Consider the following 18,221-nt stretch of genomic DNA (forward strand, 5'->3'; position numbering starts at 1 on the left):
TCCTCAGCCCTTCGCACAAGGTAACAGAGACATGCCCCCATCGATCCTTTAGACTATGATGAGGGACTCTTCCGGAGTTCGAGGGTGGAAACTAATTGGCAGACCTTTCTAAAAAGGTCTGTGATGATGGAGAAGACCGTGGTAATTAGTGATTTCAACAAGATTCAACTTCAAGAGAGATTTACTGCACTGGGTTGGCAGTCCATCCTTAACATCGATCGTCTATGCTATGAACAACTGGTTTGAAGATTCTACTGTAATTTGGAGGTCTCTTACCAGTATGGGGAGTACTCAATCACCATCATGGTGAAGGGGTTGAACATTCGCTTGACTGTGGACACCCTTGCTAGTATTTTAGATGTTTCATCAGTTGGGCATCAATTCTACAGTCCCCCAAGGAGTAAGCCCGTGGGCCCATCCTTAAGTTTGGAGACGCAAGACCACATTTACGAGACCGTTTGTGGTAGTAAGGTACGTCCAGATTTTGAGACGACATTTTACCCAGAGGCTCGTGTATTTGCTCACTTGGTTCAGTTTAATTTACTCCCTAGAGGAGGTCACCGCAACCAAGTAGGCTTTATGGCGGCCTATATAGCCTTCTGCATCTATAAGGCCTTGGAGGGAGGTGCCGAGCACTTATGTTTACCCTACGTTATACTTAAGACTATGGAACATCATCCACACACCCTGAGGATGGAGGTTTCCTATATGGTAGGACCCTTACCAGGATCTTTGAGTTCTTTGGGGTGGATTTGAGTGGTGAGAAGGGAAAGACTCCAGCGGACAAATTTGACAGGGGAAACCTACAAAGGATGGGTCTCCAAGCTCTTATGGATGTACCTCAGAGAGCAGGAGCTCAAAGAGGCAGGGTCAGGGGGAATGCCCAGAGGGAGGATGTCCCCATAGATGAGGAGGAAATTAGTGAGGAGGATGAGGATTATGTTCCTCAATTCGAGGAGGAGCCTCTTGATTCGAGAGATGCTGATCCTGACTTTGTGAGGGCTGCAGGCCCACAATATAGAGCCCCGCCACCTGAGAGTGGTGCATTTGACTTTGAGAGTATGATGACTACTATGAAGACCTTGAAAGATGGGCAAGATCAGCTTCTGAGAAGACTAGATGAGAGTGCTACTAGAGAGGAAAATATCTTAGAAAGGCAGGCTACATTAGAGAGTTCCTTCCTAAGATTGGGCGAGGATTTGGACACAACAGCCAACGCTATTTCAACGGATTTTTTTCGACTCCGGAGGGATGTACAACTAGTGAACTCAAGGTTTGATTACTACGACCGTCGACTCAATGTTAGATCGAGGCCTAGGAGGGATGGAGTAGTAGAGTTAGACGACGACGAGGGTCTCTGAGGACTTAGCTTGCCCGTCTAAATCAGATTTTTACTTGTCTCTATGCTGTTTATATTATTATTTATTTTTGTACTTTTCTCTGTAATTGGACTTGCTAGTATGGTGTTATGATGTTGTTGGTGACTTGTGGTTAGCTTTGTATACTTGATGACTTATTGTAATTTAGTTATAACAACGTTAGTTAGCCTTTATCGATTATGCTTATTTGTATATATATGTTGTCTATCAGGTGCTTATATATGAAAAATTTGGGAAATCTTGTTTTAGGGTCGTTATACTGCCGAAATTTCGTTATATCTGTACTCGATGGGTTATGAAATCAAATAACTAACTAATGTTTTATTTATTCCAAACAAACTTTCTCTAATGCATGCCATAAAATGCGATAATTAAATGCAATCATTTTTTCTTTTGGCTTTTAACTCTTTAAAGTTTTTACATTTACCCAATCCCATTTCCTATTATAGATTCTATGGGGTCTAAATGGTATGTTGTGAGTGGATAGAGCATCCCGCTCTGATACCACCGTTGTCACACCCCGTTCACACAGAACCGGATTGGTGACCGGGTTAACTCCGGTTAACCCAAACCTGCCAGGATCATCTGATACAGTACCCAACCACAGCATACACACATCTAAGATAAACGTTCAAAAGTTCAGCGGAAGACTTAATTTACCTGTAAATACCCACAATATACTTGATACCCAAATTGTAGTATATAGATAAATATATGTGGGCCCGCAGGCATGATATTTACACAAAAGAATAACAATTCACATATCAAGTACACAAAAAGGGATCATCAAAAGAATCAAAAAGTAAAATCCTACAACGTCAATACTGCGGTATCACAGCACAACCCTCACACGTGAAACTCAACTGTGGGGCTCGAGCCTTGATCTTCAGGTTGGTGACCTGCAAAATCATATAAAAGAGGTGCGCACGTGAGATGAGCTCACTAGCTCAGTTAGTGAAAAGAAGGACCACACAACAATCACATCCATATGGACTATATGCTATGCAATTCATTTTTAAACCTCATCCACCTAAACAACATTACTAAGTCTTTGGTTTGGTACTACTACAACCACAGTGCGCGTATGCTCCGCGTACGAGCCGCGAACTCCATCCTGTGATATGCCCATAGGGTTATCAGAGAAGGCCCACAGTGAGTACTTGGAAAAGTAAAGCATGCCGACTACGGGCTCTCAACATAAAAGTAAATGACAGAAAGTAAAGGTGCTAACCCCAACAATTTAAAAGCAGTACAATTGGCCCTCTTGAATATACCACTAAGGTTGTCAACTGTCCTAATGACCAGCCGGGCGTATGTCTAACCGCCACAGTGACCCGACACCCGCGACCACTGCTTCTCCCCAAGTGATAACCCAACACCTCAACCCCTGTTGGGAAGGGTCGTAGCACGAGAAGATGATAATCCTAAACCGCATGCTCCTATATGACATAGTACGATTGCATAGTGCCACCGCGTCCCATTCCACGGGCCACCAATGCACTCGTTTCTAAGCCGACTACGGCATCTAGTCTAATAATGCATTATGCACAGTGATCCCATCCTTCATCACATAAGCACATCAATCATTTAGCATTGAGAAAGTAAAATATAACACACATGTCATAATCATATGAGGATGACTAAGCTACATATAATTTGCATGATGACATGGCTAATCTAGATACAATTGAATGATGCTAAACAAGCCTGAAAATAAAGTCAAACGTCCTCTCTCCACTTACCTGTTGTGTACAAAGACTCATGCCCGGTATGGGTGAGATCCAGCGCGAGAAACGTAAATTTTTGTGAACCTATCATAACTGAAAGGGGTTAGCATTTCACCACCTTGGGGTCAAAACTAACAAGACTTGATGGTTAAATCATGTTTAGAATCATAAAAGAAGGTTGCACGTCCGTTTTGGGTCCATTTGGATATAAAAATCATGTTGGGGGTTCTCGAGTGGGTTGGACAGCCCACCTGTCACGGCCCACCGGTCTTCTCAGGTGGGCGGGTCGGCCCACCGGTGGGGACTGAGGGCCGGTCCTCTCAGGCAGGTGCCCTCAGGCAGGCTGTTCGGCCCACCGGTCCCGGCCCACCTGGGAGGGCGGAAACTTGCCTTCTTCCTTGAAACTTTTTCCAACTTTTGGGAAATCAAATAGGGCTTTTCCAATCACATTTTCCACACATTCAAGGTCTTATAAGATGATTCTAAACTAGATCTAAGTTAGATTTAAGGATTGAAAGCCCATCTTACCTTCTTTGCTCAAGAACTCTATTAAAACCCCAAAAATCACTTCCTTGCTCAAGAAATCGCCAATGCTTCTCAAATCTAGTAAACACTACTTCAAATCCTTCAAAATCAACACATAGACCCTCTATTAAACCTTAGATTCATCATCCCAAGTGGGATTTACAAGATCTCAAGAAACTCTACCAAAATCAAGGGTTTTACTTGGGTTTGGTGAAAGTTTAAGAAGCATAGCCTTTGCTCACCTCCAATCGTAGCTCTCGTGTTGGGGATCACTCTTCCGGCATCGGAATGGGAAGATCAAACCTTGGCACCGCTTAAATCCATTCCTTCCTCCTCTTCCTTCCCCTTTCTTCTTCTCCATTCTCTTTTCTCCCTTCTTTTCTCTCTCCTCTTTACTCTTCTCACTAAACTCCCTAATGTAATAAATGAGAAAATGAAAAACATAATACTGCTATTTGTACTTTTTAAAACAACTAGTAACCACATGGGTGGGTCACTCAGGTGGGCGGATGTGCCCTCTTGTGAGGGCCCACCTGAGAGCCGAAAATTTACCAACAAGTGGAATTTTGATGAAATTTGACTCTCAGTGTGTATCTCACTCTCGGCACAAGGTATATTCTACGTATGCACTTTAGGATACAGCTACCTACCAGCATTACCCATACATAGCCTTATGATACATGCATGTGCACGACTTGGGTACACCTGTCTCCTCTGGTACTGACTCGGACTTGTTTGTTCAACCTGTGTTCAAAGTCACCCTTGCCATCATGGTCCATAAGGAACCCGCCTTAACCCTCTCTGGTTCGGGTCCTGCATGGTTAAACCGGGTCAATCGTGTAATTAGACCAGGTTTAAAAAGTAGGGTATCACATTCTGGGTGCTCATTTTTCTTAAAATAAAACAAAAAATGTATATCCAACAAAGTAATAAAAATTTGGGACCAAAAGTAAGCAAATCTCAATTAAATGAATATAAATATGAAACAAATAATTTACCTTCCTCTCATGTATTACTGCATAAGAAGTACTCCCTGTTGTATGACGCATTAATTGTTTGGACTTATTAGTTTTATTTCGATTGGCCATGTCCTAGAATATTGTACTCGATCAAAATCATGCTACCCTCATAAATGTAACACAAACTAATTAAATTACATTCAATTCCATAAAAAAAGTACTCTTACCAAGTTTTTTTTGTCACTCTAAATTTTGAACATTGTGTCCCATTGGTCTTCTGACATACATTCAAGATTAATGTTTGCCTTACGATCTGTATCTGTGTCATATTTGGTGTAATGTAATGCTTTCATATTAGATTTGTGATCCCTCCACCGAATAGCCATTTTGTCAATGGTCCAATCCTTGGTACGACCACCTGGGATGTCAAATTTCTCCTGTAAGAAAAAATGAAGATACTAGTTATCATATTATGACAATAATATAATTAAACATTGTTGTGTATTCTATACAATAAATTATATTCTTATAGAGATAATACCGTTACTTTGGTCCATGCATCTTCCTTTTTTGCCCATGGCACTTGCCTCCAATCAGTATATGTTAATGGCAACAGTAAGTTATTCTTTACCAATGTCCCAATCCAAGAATATAATTTAGAAGTGGTTTTTGGACAATTTGGCTGGCCATATTGATTTACTGTGACCTTAATCTTTTGTCCCTCAGGCAAGTTCACAATAGATAAGAGCTTTGTCTTTCCCTTTTGTCCTTTACGTCTACGAACTGTAAAAAATTCAATATAAGAACAAAATAATCGTTAAGAAAATTTAATAATATTTGACATAAAGTATATAAATAATAACCTTACAACTAACTAACTTAGACTAATTTCACCAGTACTGTCACTTGCCTCCTGACTCATTTTTTAAATATGATTATCAATCCTGTAAAATCAATAAAAGCTTATCACACATAGAAAGTATTTGTATATCACACTATTGCATTTAAGTATTTGTTGTTGAAAATATAGAAAGTAATCAATACATTTGCATTCAATTTCATAAGAATGTCTGACTTACCTGGTTTTGATGATCAATCAATTTGAGGCATAGTCAACAGAATGTTCCATTGGATCGATCGAGTCGATGGGATTGTCGATTGTAATTCCTTCCATATCAGATCTTACCCAACTAAGATTGGCATCACCATCATCCTCTATATGTTCTATATGTTCTATATTTTGTCTATATTGTAAGGTGCTTTGGGTATATATATTATTTGAATTATCATGAACTTCTCCTCCCATGTCAAAAATATCCCTAATCTTTGGCCTTATGACAACTTGCCATTCAGGCCTATGGGGATCGGTAATGTAAAAAACTTGCTCTGTTTATGATGGAAGTGCAAATGGGTCGGCAAACTTTTCTCAACCACTATACATTAAATGGTTAAAATTGACAAGTACAAACCCGAGCTCATCTTTCTCCACTCCCTTTCTATTATCAGCCCAATCACAATAAAATAGCACTACTATGAGATCCTCTATGCATTCCAATTCAATCACTTTCTTCAGGATCCCATAATATGGCATAATTTCCTTAGTATGGCTTACATCATTTTGGCTTTCATAGTTTTCTGTCATTGCCATAAGAAGAAGTTCGCTATTCAAAGTCTTTCCATTATTTTCATGTGACTTACTATGAAACTTTATGCCATTATAAATGTATTCATCATAACTTCTGACATCCAAGTTAGGACCTTGAGCAAGCCATCTGATATGATAAGGCACCTCCGCCCCGCTTTGGCGTTGATCCAAAATCTGATAATATAAACATAAGGTATATGTAAATAGAGAAATTATTTTTGGAAACATTTAATTCATAATTTGCAATCTCTAACTTGACTCCTAAATGATTGAAATTGTAACACTTACATGCTCATTGAACCAATTTGGAAACTCCTTAGCATGCATTGTTGAAATAAGATATGGACGAGATTTATGACCCATCAATCTCTTCAATTTGTCTTTGTGGAGCCTAAAAAGTGCGTACATGAATATTTAATGTACTAATACTTTCTCATAATTGTTTATATTATAAAACTATAAAAATACTTACTTTTGGTATTCATCCAATCCATTATAGTTCTCCAGCACGTATCGATGAGCCTGGTCCCTTTCTTTACTATCTAGTCGTATCATCTCGCATTTTCCTACCAGACGACCTACTCTTGAGAATATAGACAACGGATGTTCTTCTTCTGCTGATCCTGCATTGCTAACCGGTCTATTCGACCTTGTTTCCACACCATCAAAGTATCTAGAACAAAAGGTTAAGCACTCATTCGCAACGTACCCTTCTGCTATTGACCCCTTTGCTCGACTACGATTGTGCACATAGTCCTTAAGTTGCTTAAGAAACCTAAACACAATCAAATTGATACCTATTTATTTAGTATATTAAAAAAACATAAACAATTCCTAAGTGGTTTCACTATTTAAGGAGAAAAATGCACACTAACCTTTCTATTGGATACATCCAACGGTATTGTACTGGACCACCCAAACTAGCTTTATGGGCTAAATGAATATTTAAGTGAATTATAACATCAAAGAATGAAGGTGGAAAAATCATTTCCATCTTAGTAAGTGTTAAGGCAACACTTTCACCAAGCCTCTTGAAGTCCTCCTCCTTCCCTACTTTACTGCACAAATCTTGAAAAAAAGTCCATAATTCTATCAATACAATACTAACATTCTTAGGTAACAAACCACGCAATGCTACTGGAAGAAGTTGTTGCATCATAATATGACAATCATGGCCCTTCATTCCTAATATATTACGTTCTTGCACACATCGTGAGATATTACTACAAAGTCCATCTGGAACCTTCACACTCTTTAAAACTGAGCAAAACAAATCTTTATCAGCAGTAGACATTGTGTAGCATGCTGGAGGTATGAACAATTTATTATTCCCTTCAATAAACTTTGGTTGAAGATCAGATCGTATTTGCATCTCTCTCAGATCTAAATGTGTGGACACATTATCCTTTCTCTTCTTTTTTATATTCAACAATGTGCCAGTGATACTCTCACAGCCGTTCTTCTCAATATGCATCACATCTAAATTGTGACATATTAGATTAGATCTCCAATATGGCAATCCAAAGAGTATACTCTTTTTCTTCCAATTAAATGGAAGATCTGGATGTTTTAACTTCTTTTTCCTCTTCTTCGAATTCCCACTCTTGTCAATAACATCTTTCCCAAATGGAGGAAACTTAACACCTTGTAGCTTCTCCAAAATATCATAACCTGATAGTGGCTTGGGCTGGATACCATGTTCCTCATAGCAATCGAAATTCCTTTTGTCACGTCGAAATTTGTGACCTTGGGGGAGGAATCTACGATGGCCCAAATAACAGTGTTTCCTACCATATTTTAGCCAATGGGAAGCAATTTCCTTGTTGCAACATGGACAAGCCATAGCACCTTTAGTACTCCAACCCGAGAGGACTACATAAGCCGAAAAATCATTAATGGTCCATAACAAACATGCATTTAGCTTAAACCTCTCCTTCTTATATGCATCATAAGTCGTAACCCCAGTGTACCATAATTCTTTCAACTCTTCTATCAATGGCTGCAAATATATATCTATATCATTACCAGGTTGTCGTGGTCCAGGAATAACCAAAGTAAGAAAGAGAAAGTCTGACTTCATGCACAACCATGGTGGCAAATTGTAAGGCATCACCACAACAGGCCATGTGATATAGGTTGAGCTTATATTCTTGAATGGGTTGAATCCATCACTTGCCAATCCAAGTCTTATATTACGTGGCTCCTCACTAAAAGTTGGATGTAGTTTACCGAACTCTTTCCATGCTTGTCCGTCAGCTGGGTGACGTAACCTTTGGTCAGTTGTACGACCCTCATAATGCCATCTCATATTAAGTGAGGTTTTAGATGACATGTACAACCTTTTCAACCTTGGGATCAATGGAAAGTGACGTAATGTCTTAGTTGGTGTTTTGCTATTTTTTTTTTATATCTAGATGTACCACATTTATGACAAGTCATTGCATTCTCTATTCCATTCCAATACAACATACAATCATTAGGCATGCATAAATCTTGTTGTAGTTGAGTCCCAAGTCCTTGATAATCTTCTTTGTTTCATACATGCTTTTAGGTAAAGTATTTAAAGGCTCAGGAAATGCCTCTTGTAACAACTCTAAGAACATTGAAAACGCTTTATCGGTCATTAAGCGTAAGCACTTTATATGATATAGATGAAGAATGAAGGATAATCTAGTAAACTTGGCACATCCTGGATATAACTCCTTCTTTGCATCTTCCACTAATTGATCATATTTATCATTCTCTAAACTCGGCCCCTGCAGATGCTCACCTATAATATTGTCCTCTACTTCTTCATTTCTATTTCCCCACATCTCATTCAACATGGTGTGTATGACATCATTTGTTTCAACCTCATCATGTACCACTGTGTTATCCTTCTGAATTGTATGTGAAGATGAACTTTCCCCATGAAAACTCCATTTTGTATAATCCCATTGAAATCCATCACATATTAAATGTTCTAATACTGAATCTTTATTCAGCCAACGTTGATTTACACACTTTACACATGGGCATAGGATCTGATCCCTTTTGGCTGTAGTACTAGAAAATGCATAGTCTATGAATTTGTTGACCTCTAGTCTATATTGTGGTGTGGTCCTGAAAAATGGATCCTTTGAACTTCCAATCCAACTCCTAGGCATAGTGTTCACATGCAACTGTTACAAATCAAAAGCCATGGTATTAAATCATCGTTATGCAAAAGCCATAATTCCCTCCCCCCCCCTCTTTTTTGTAATCTAATTCAATACAATAAATAAGTAGTCCTTGCTGTAATAGACATAGAAGTTTGAGTAGTCAAAGTCTATCCTAAGTCTAGGCTAACTAGGAAATAATAAAACCAAAGATAAAAATAACAACTAATCATGATAGGGCTGACTAATTAAAGAGAATTGAGGTTGCGTTTGTCTACTAAAGATAAACATGCTTCCATAGGGGAAGTGTAACATTCTATCTTTAATAAAAATCACATTCTAATCACTAATATGCAAAAAGGAAGCAATACATATGTAACCTTATTTTTTGCAGGGTATTAATCATTGTGCATAAGATCTTAACACACATCATTTGCATCTCTTCATGGTACCTAAACCAATTTACTATATATAAACTTTCTGTTTTTCTTTACCATAACCTTATTTTTTGTAGGGTATTAAGGTATTAATTACTTAGTGTTGGGAACAGAAGATATTCGCAAATCTCACTGTGATTGATTGTGGCTATATGAAGTTAAAAAACTATGTGATTTAAGGGAGGAAATTGAGTGGTTCACTTTTTCCAAAAGCAAAAGATTGTAAGCTTCTCTTCTGGATCAATATAACTATTGAGGACACGCTCAGGTTCTGAAATTTTTTGGGTTTAAAAAGAAACATGGTGGAATGCAAAAAATATAGTAAATCACAAAATGCAACAAGGCTATTGAAAATAGTACAGGGCCAATGAACATGTAGGAGATTAGGTTGCCAATCGGATCAAATAAACTCTCCCTGCTACTCTATGGCAGGTCTTTAAGGCTAAAAACCATACGGTAATTGAATGCTTTCACAAATAAAGGGGCAAAAGAAGTACAAACATAAATTGATACATATAAAAATTAACATGAGAATACCAGAAGAATTGAAATCCAGAAACTCAAAGAAATCTTGCTTTACAAACCTTAAACAGAAGATACTCAACATGAACCTTTAACCCATTTAAACTGATCAAACATTATAAAAGTATACTGACTCTCTTCAAACTAACCACCTCAAATTATAAGATGCATCATAAAAGTACGCCTTTACAAGATGCCCAATGCTTATTCAACATGCGCCAAAATATTACACATTAGCTAGATCTAAAACTAAAGATAGCGATGCTGTAAAAAGGTTAGGAGCAATAAAAGGTGCATAAACATAAAACCATTAGATGTTAGTTCCTCTAATCTCTCTCTATCCTCTTTTTCTCCCTACCTTCGCTTGGTGTAGCAGAATAATGGCAAACCCACTGCTGCAACAACAGTTCCGGTGGAAACCACAGCCATTTGCCATTGAACCTTTAGACCTTTCAACCCTTTCTCCACCTATTCAACTTGAGCCCTGCGTTTTGGGTAGAACAAAATAAGCAGGTCTTAGATCTAGAATGAGGTTTGGGGAACACAAAGAGAGAAGAGATTTAGGGTAAAAAGATTTAGTTTCTTGCGGATATGGGGAAATTGAGATGAGGAAAGAGAGAGAGAGAGAGAGAGAGAGAGAGAAAGGATAGTTGATGGTTTTTTGCGAATATGAAAAGAAAATCGCGGGAAATTGAAAAACTTCCAAATAGTCAATATTGAGGGTAGCCGAAACGCCATATTTAGCTACAACTATAAGAGAGGTGTCGCCCAAATGTCCTATTTAGCGACGGTAAATGATAAACCGTCATCCAATTAGATTTTCAACAATGGTGAATAAATAAACCGTCACACATAAACCATATTTAGCTACAGATAAAAGGAGGTGTCATACAAACGCTCTATTCTGCGACGGTAAAGGATAAACCATCGTCCATTAAAGATTTACCGTGACGGTAAAAAAATGTACCATCCCCCATAAACCATATTTAGCTACGGATATAAGGGAGGTGTCTCCCAAACTCCCTATTTAGCGACGGTAAACGATAAACCGTCATCCAATTAGATTTTCGACGATAGTGAATAAACAAACCATCACACATAACCCATATTTAGCTACAAGTAAAAGGAGGTGTCGTCCAAACACTCTATTCTATGACAGTAAAGGATAAACCGTCGTCCATAAAAGATTCACTACGATAGTAAATAAACGAACGGTCCCCCATAAACCATATTTAGATACGAATACAAGAGGTGTTGTCCAAATGCTCTATTCCGCGATGGTGTAGGATAAACCGTCGGCCATAATAGATTTATCGCGGCAGAAAAAATAAAGTGTCATCAAAATACACTTTTTGTGACCATACCAAAAAAAGAAAACGTCTTCCAAATACACTTTCTGCAATAGAACTACTCTAACCGTCACTGATTATTAGAATAGGTGACATACATTCAGCTACCGTCGATCATTATTATAATAAGCAACGTTATGTATTTTACCGTCACCATATAGAATCTAAGGCGATAGTAAAATAATTGCCGTCGCCAATTGTCGTCGCCTAAAATAGCATTTCTTGTAGTGATCATAGGCCATAATGAATTCCCAACAATTTTGCACAGGTTCACTTAGGAATAGTAGCCTTCGGCACCTTTACAGGGTTTGGAATCACTTGACCATGATCCAGAGATTCCCTAGCACCTCTATCTTCTTCCTCCTCATTGGCAGAAAATCCTTCCCCCAGATCGCCAGACACTCTCTCTCCTCCGCTCATATTTTCTCTAGGCCTCTGATTTCCTTGTATACAAATCCCTTCTTTTCTCTTCTCCTTTCGTTGCACAATGAGTAAATGAGCAATAAGAAGGTAGTTGGGCTTTATATAGGCTCATTTATTATTAAAGCCTGTTTGGTGAGTTAATGGGTTTTTTTTTTGCCAAAGGGAGCTAATTGCTTGTGGAACAGGGTATAATTCCATTTCCATGGGGCACCTATCCATCAATCCATCACTATGGAGGTGTGGAGACCCATTGGAGGGGTTTCAGGCATACGGTTAGGTAGCCGTGAGCCCCACCTCAAAATAACCTCGTTTGGACAGCATTTGCTATCTCTAGGGGTTGCCACTAGGCCAACCGGTTAGGTCATCCGGTTCCCCAAAAGGCTTCTTTTGGCTGGGTTGTTATCCCAAGTTTAGTGGCACTTGCTCGGGGACTTTTTTTGGAGTTCCTTAGTCACAACACAGGCTTGCCCAGCATGTTAAAATAAAGAGGAGGTTTCTAGGGTTAGTAGTGTTACTTAGTTTTCATGAGTGGTTTGAATCCCTTCCAATGTTGCAGGGACTGCCAAAAGTGACATGAGGGATCATTCTTTCCCTCCCGATAGTAGATTACTACTAGCTAGAAGCCATTGGTTCTAATTACATCCAGTTCATAATCTGTAACTTTGCAACGGATCGCTAAGGTGTAAAATTCCTCCCTTACAAAAATTTTCGTCCTAATTGACGTGTTTGATAACACAAACATTCTTGAGTATCATGTCACACTGCATATCAAAATTCAGCTACATGCCTTAGGCGCCAGCTTATAGTAGTGCACTGAGTGCAGTTAGGCTACTTAGCAAATAAAATGTGCACAATGACTATAGTTTACCTAACCAACAAAATGTCTGGGAGTTGATATTTTTCAAGGCCTTGTTAAAAGGGATCCTCTCCTCCCTGTGATCGACAAAATTAAAGCAAAATTAGCTGGTTGGAAGGGAAAGCTCCTTTCTATAGCTGGAAGAGTTGATTTAGTTAAGTTTGTTATATATAGAGTGCCCTTGCATAGTGTAATGCCCCAGAATTTGTAGGCCCTAGTGAAAATGCTAAGGTGTAGACAATTAGTATAGCATGGTGGGGTAGGTACATCATAGTATATGTGTGTGTGTGTGAGAGAGAGAGAGAGAGAGAGAGAGAGTATGTATATATGTATGTATGTATGTATTTAGTAAATATTACGTATGCATGTGTATGGTGTGTGCTAAAGGTGTTAAATGAGGTAAGGATTGTTGCCTTGTTGCCAACCATGGCATGTACCATCTCTTCTCATTTCTTCATTTACACTCTTTCTCATCAATTGCATTCAATAGCCATTAACTAAGTGAATACTTACTTTGGATTCTTTTCCACTAATATTTAAGACAAACTAATGAGGTGAGAAGGTAAATTTTAAATTTTATTGAATTTCATTTCTAACAACAAAATTCAATTTGAGATATGGAGAGGTAGATAGAATTAAAGTGTGTTACGTTTTAGGTGGAGTTTATACGAATGAAAAGAGTGTGACTAGAAGGTTTAAAGAGGGAAGATAGAGTCTTTTTTCTCTTTATTGTCTTGGAGAAGATTTGACGAACTTGACAGCGTTAGGAGAAAAATAGATAAGAAGAGTCATTTCAATGGTTTGTGGGGGGATTTGAGGGCTGAAATTGAAAATCAAGAAGGCTTGAAGCTAGAAGCAAGGAGGGGTGAAGGGCCCAAGCTAGAAGAGAGGATTTGTATTCTTCAAGAGGTAGGTCTTCTTCCCCATTTATGATTCAAGGTTTATATTTAATGGGAGAGATTCAAAATTAGGGAGCAAAGATAATGGAGAAAGAAAGAGACAGAAACTGAGAGGGAGGGTGTATGCATATGCAACTTATCTTCAAATCCATTTTGAATTTTAAATAAAATAAATGGAGAGGGAAAAATTGTTAGAGAGAGAGAGAGAGGGTTGAGTAAAAGGAGGACCCTCTACGTTTTAGAAAAACTAAATACTACTACTATTACTAATATTAATAACAACAATAATAATAACAACAATAATAATAACAATAATAATAATAATAATAATAATAATAATAATAATAATAATTAGAAGCATGCATACACTATGGGAGAATTGATTAAAGAAGAAAATTGGAGAAGGAAGTAAATTCCTAATATGAAGGGAGGTATACAGAAACTATATGATCTTAAGAAGCTTCTGTGCTGAGAATAAAGAAGACAATTTTAGAGAAACTAGGAGATTTCAGACCCTATCCTGTAATTATGTGTGAGAGAAATAAAAGGAATATATATATATATATATATAATATGAGAGAATTGGACAGCTAGGAAATGATAGAAAACAAATTAAATTAATTGAAGGGAAAATTTAGGAGACAAAGAAAGTATGTAAGAAAGAAAATGAGAGAGGATGAAGTTAGGGTTTAATTAAAGAAAAGACATTCAATTACACATAAATTTAACGCACTAATTATGCACTAACTGAATTGCAAAGAAAGAGACAAATATGAGTTACAACCCCTAAGATAAATAGTTTAATGGGAACACCTAGAACATACAATATAACAAATGGCCCAATTATGATCATCTGAACTATGTAATTAAGTTCAAATGAATATATTCGCAATGCAATTTGGGGTGCAAAACTATTGAGCATTTCTGCACAACTATTAAAGGATCATTTTAGTAATTAAATAAAATTGGGATTTTTAGTGAATGACACAATACTAAAAAGAAAAAAAGAAGGTTTTTAATTAAAATAACACTAAAATATAAATCTTAGAGGGGACCGTTAATAGTAAAATGAGGAAGCAAATTTGGTACAAATTAAAGCCTAATCATTGGAATATACTCTTTAGGTAAATTTTCTTACATGTGAGATATCGATCAGGATTTTGATCATAGTAAAGACACAGGTGAGTGGAACTGTCACATCGTCGGCTTTTTATTGCATTTCATATCTTGACATGCTCTTGTTTTTATCATTGTGACGATATTGTTTTATATGCAACTCATAAGCATTTACAACATCTCATGTTTTAACATTTATGTTTTATGCACTTATGAGTATAATGACATTGCCTTATGATTTTCTTTAAGGAATGAAATACATGAATTTATAAAATATTAAGAATGATGAAATGGCCTCAAAAGAATGACACTAAAGGTCCATCTATGTCCACTCTGTCAAAGGGCTCGGATTCCCATCAAAGGGCTTGGGAAGGACAAAATGGACTGAAAGGGAATGCAATGAAAAAAAAAAAAAAGAAAGAGAAATAGAAATGAATAGTAGAAAGAACCCTATATGACTACCACCCTTTTCAGTAGGGGTTTAGGTACTAAATGAGGGCATGTCCACCCCGTCAAAGGGCTTAGGATTCTCATCAAAGGGCTTGAGATTTCCATCTCAGGGCTTGAAAAGGACAGGAGGTGTTGGCCAACCCCGTCAAAGGACTCGGGGGTCCTGTCAAAAGGCTTGGGATAGGTAGCTGTGTTGATCAGTGGTGTGTCCTCACTATCATGATGCATTGGGTAGTTCATATGATAATTGACTTACCTTAGGATTTTAAGAGTATAAATGATTGTCGTGATTTGTAATGATCATGTGAAATTATTTATGAACAATTCAGAAGATATTTTTTTTATCCGTATTTACATATTTTAGAACAGAAGTATGTCTATGTTTTATGTATTTCATGACTACGCCAATATTTTGTTTTTACTAGTATGCATGTTTTTGTTTTCTGGTATGACATGGTTTTCCTCACGAGGTTTGTGAAGCTCACCCACCATTTTTCCTTATAGATCAATAAACACATGTTGGTGTAGCACAGATGGATGTGAAGAGAAGACAAGTTCTATTTTATTTTAGTAGTTTCATCAAAAACAATTATAATAGACTTATTGAGGTTTTATTTGTAGCCACCAAACATATGATGGTTAGTTGATGGATTATGGACCTTAGTTTAATTTTCTATTTATGAACGCTTTCTGTTGTGTTCTTTTGGTCTATGTAGTAAATTTATGATTTTGTATGGGTAATTTATAAGATATTAGTTTATTTTTCTGATCATTTGAACATCGCCCGTGAGGGCAGTACCTATTACCGTATGTCGGGTTTGGGTCATTACACACAGCTTCTCAGTCTATTGGTGGCCTACGAGTGTAATTAAATGCTTTGAAAAATGGATAAGGAACTTCATTTGGACGGGGGAGATTGACTCTTCCAAACCAGCCACTATCAAAGAAGGAGGGCAGCCTTGGCATTAGAAGGCTCCATGAGGTTAATATGGCTCTAATTGCTAAATTGACCTAGAAGATCAAGAATGAGGACTCCCAGCTAAGCAGACTCTTTCGAGCCAAATTTTTGTCTGCCTCTGGTAGAATGACGAGATCTTATAAACATTCTTCTATTTGGCCAGAGGTAAGGAGAATGTGGAATTTCATCTCTGATAATGAGAGATGGGTCATTGGCATTAGTAGAAGTATTGATTTCTGGAATGACAACTGGCTGGGCCCTAAACCCATTCGGGACTTATCTGATCTAGTTGAGGACGTTTTGTCAAGTCTTTCTCATCCTGTGGCTGATTTCATTGACAATGGCAAATGGGTGCTGCCCCAAGTGCATTCTAGCTTCTTACGTGGAGTTTTTCAAAGGATAAAGGAGATAAATCTCCCTTCCTCTTCTATGGAGGATAGATGTGTATGGAGCTTAGATCCAATGGGTACTTTCTCTGTTAAATCTGCCTAGGATGGTTTAAGATGCCCTAATCTAGCGGTTTCATGGGCTGCTCTTGTTTGGCATAAGCACCTTCCTCCAAGGCTCTCTTTGTTGGGATGGCGCTGGCTTCATAGGAAACTCCCAACAGATGATCTAATCCAAGTCAAGGGGATTCAATTTCCTTCAAAGTGCGACTTATGTGATCTAAGCACTGAGACTTTCTCCCATTTGTTTCTTGATTGCCAATTATCTTCTGCTCTATGGAGCAAAACTACTGAGCTATTTAATGAGGTTTGGATTTGGAAAGCCATTGTGGTTGAGATAGCGGGCTTTTGGAGCAATAAGGGGAAAGGTTGGTGTTTGAAAGAGACCTGGTTGGCTGGCCTATTTTCCACACTGGCTGCTATATGGCATGAAAGGAACCAGAGGCACTTTGAGGGGAAAAAGAGAAGCCCATCTGTGATCTTCAATGGCATTAAAGGGAAGATTGTTTTCCTATGTAGCAGACTGAAGTTCTCGCCCAAGTCAGTTGCGGATCTTATCCTCTGCAGTAGGTTACATCTTGAAAACTCTAGTCAGCCAATGCTCCGTATCTTGGAAGTTCACTGGTGCAAGCCCATGAGATCTTGGGTGAAGCTTAATTCTGATGGTTGCTCCCTTGGAAATCCAGGTCGTGCTGGAGGTGGTGGCATCCTTGGGGATCATGACGGCAGAATGCTGATCAGGTACCAGATTTTTTTGGGTGTCTCTAGTAGCTTTTTTACCAAGATTTGGAGTATTAGAAAGTGGGATCAAGCTCGCTCGTGATAAGAGCATTCAACACCTGTGGATCGAATTTGACCCTTCTGCGGATGTCTCCCTCTTCTATCACAGGCTCATTCCATGGTTTTTGCTTCAGGAGTGGAATCATCTTTTTAGTTACTTAATAAACTCTATTGAGTGGAAGATTTCCCACTACTACAGAGAAGCAAATCCTATCGCGGACTTTCTTGCTAAGGATGCAGCCAAATCTGGGACCTCCTCTGATGATGTTTCCCTTCCTTAGCACATCATGCAGGAGTGGTTTCTTAATGAGGCTGGTCATTCTAGATTTAGATTTATGAGATAGCGGTTGTGAGCCTCTGCTAATGGCAATGCCGAAGGTGGAGGCTCTCTTTAGGCTTTTGTATTATATTTTTCCTCTTCTTTTCCTTATATTTTTTGATAAAATTTGACCTTCTAGCAAAAAAAAAGAAAAATAGGATCATAAAGATAAGAGATAAGAAAAGAAATAGATAGATTTCTTATTTTGGAAGTGTCCATCTCTTGGCTTTACAAATGAAGCAATGACGTCCCGGCCTTTTTGGAGCTAGTCGAAACTTTTTCTTTTGGGAGAGA

The 18,221-nt window shown here is 38.1% G+C and overlaps 1 protein-coding gene across 1 annotated transcript; it reads left to right on the forward strand.

The window, feature by feature from the left end:
* The first annotated feature begins 16,556 nt into the window (after positions 1 to 16,556).
* Positions 16,557 to 17,889, forward strand: LOC122067387. Its single transcript, XM_042631220.1, has 3 exons — positions 16,557 to 16,733; positions 16,875 to 17,569; positions 17,718 to 17,889. The coding sequence occupies exons 1-3, from the start codon at positions 16,557 to 16,559 to the stop codon at positions 17,887 to 17,889; spliced, it is 1,044 nt and encodes a 347-aa protein (XP_042487154.1).
* Positions 17,890 to 18,221: the final 332 nt, after the last annotated feature.

This window comes from Macadamia integrifolia, unplaced genomic scaffold (assembly GCF_013358625.1).
Source record: "Macadamia integrifolia cultivar HAES 741 unplaced genomic scaffold, SCU_Mint_v3 scaffold2886, whole genome shotgun sequence".
Lineage (NCBI taxonomy): Eukaryota > Viridiplantae > Streptophyta > Magnoliopsida > Proteales > Proteaceae > Macadamia > Macadamia integrifolia.

Excerpts from the sequence above, each read along its gene's own strand:
- LOC122067387 (XM_042631220.1), top strand. The coding sequence starts at position 16,557 with ATGTGGAATTTCATCTCTGATAATGAGAGATGGGTCATTGGCATTAGT. Across the intron at positions 16,734-16,874 it reads TCATTGACAATGGCAAATGG|GATGGTTTAAGATGCCCTAA; the intron begins GTGCTGCCCCAA and ends AAATCTGCCTAG. Across the intron at positions 17,570-17,717 it reads GACGGCAGAATGCTGATCAG|GCTCATTCCATGGTTTTTGC; the intron begins GTACCAGATTTT and ends CTTCTATCACAG.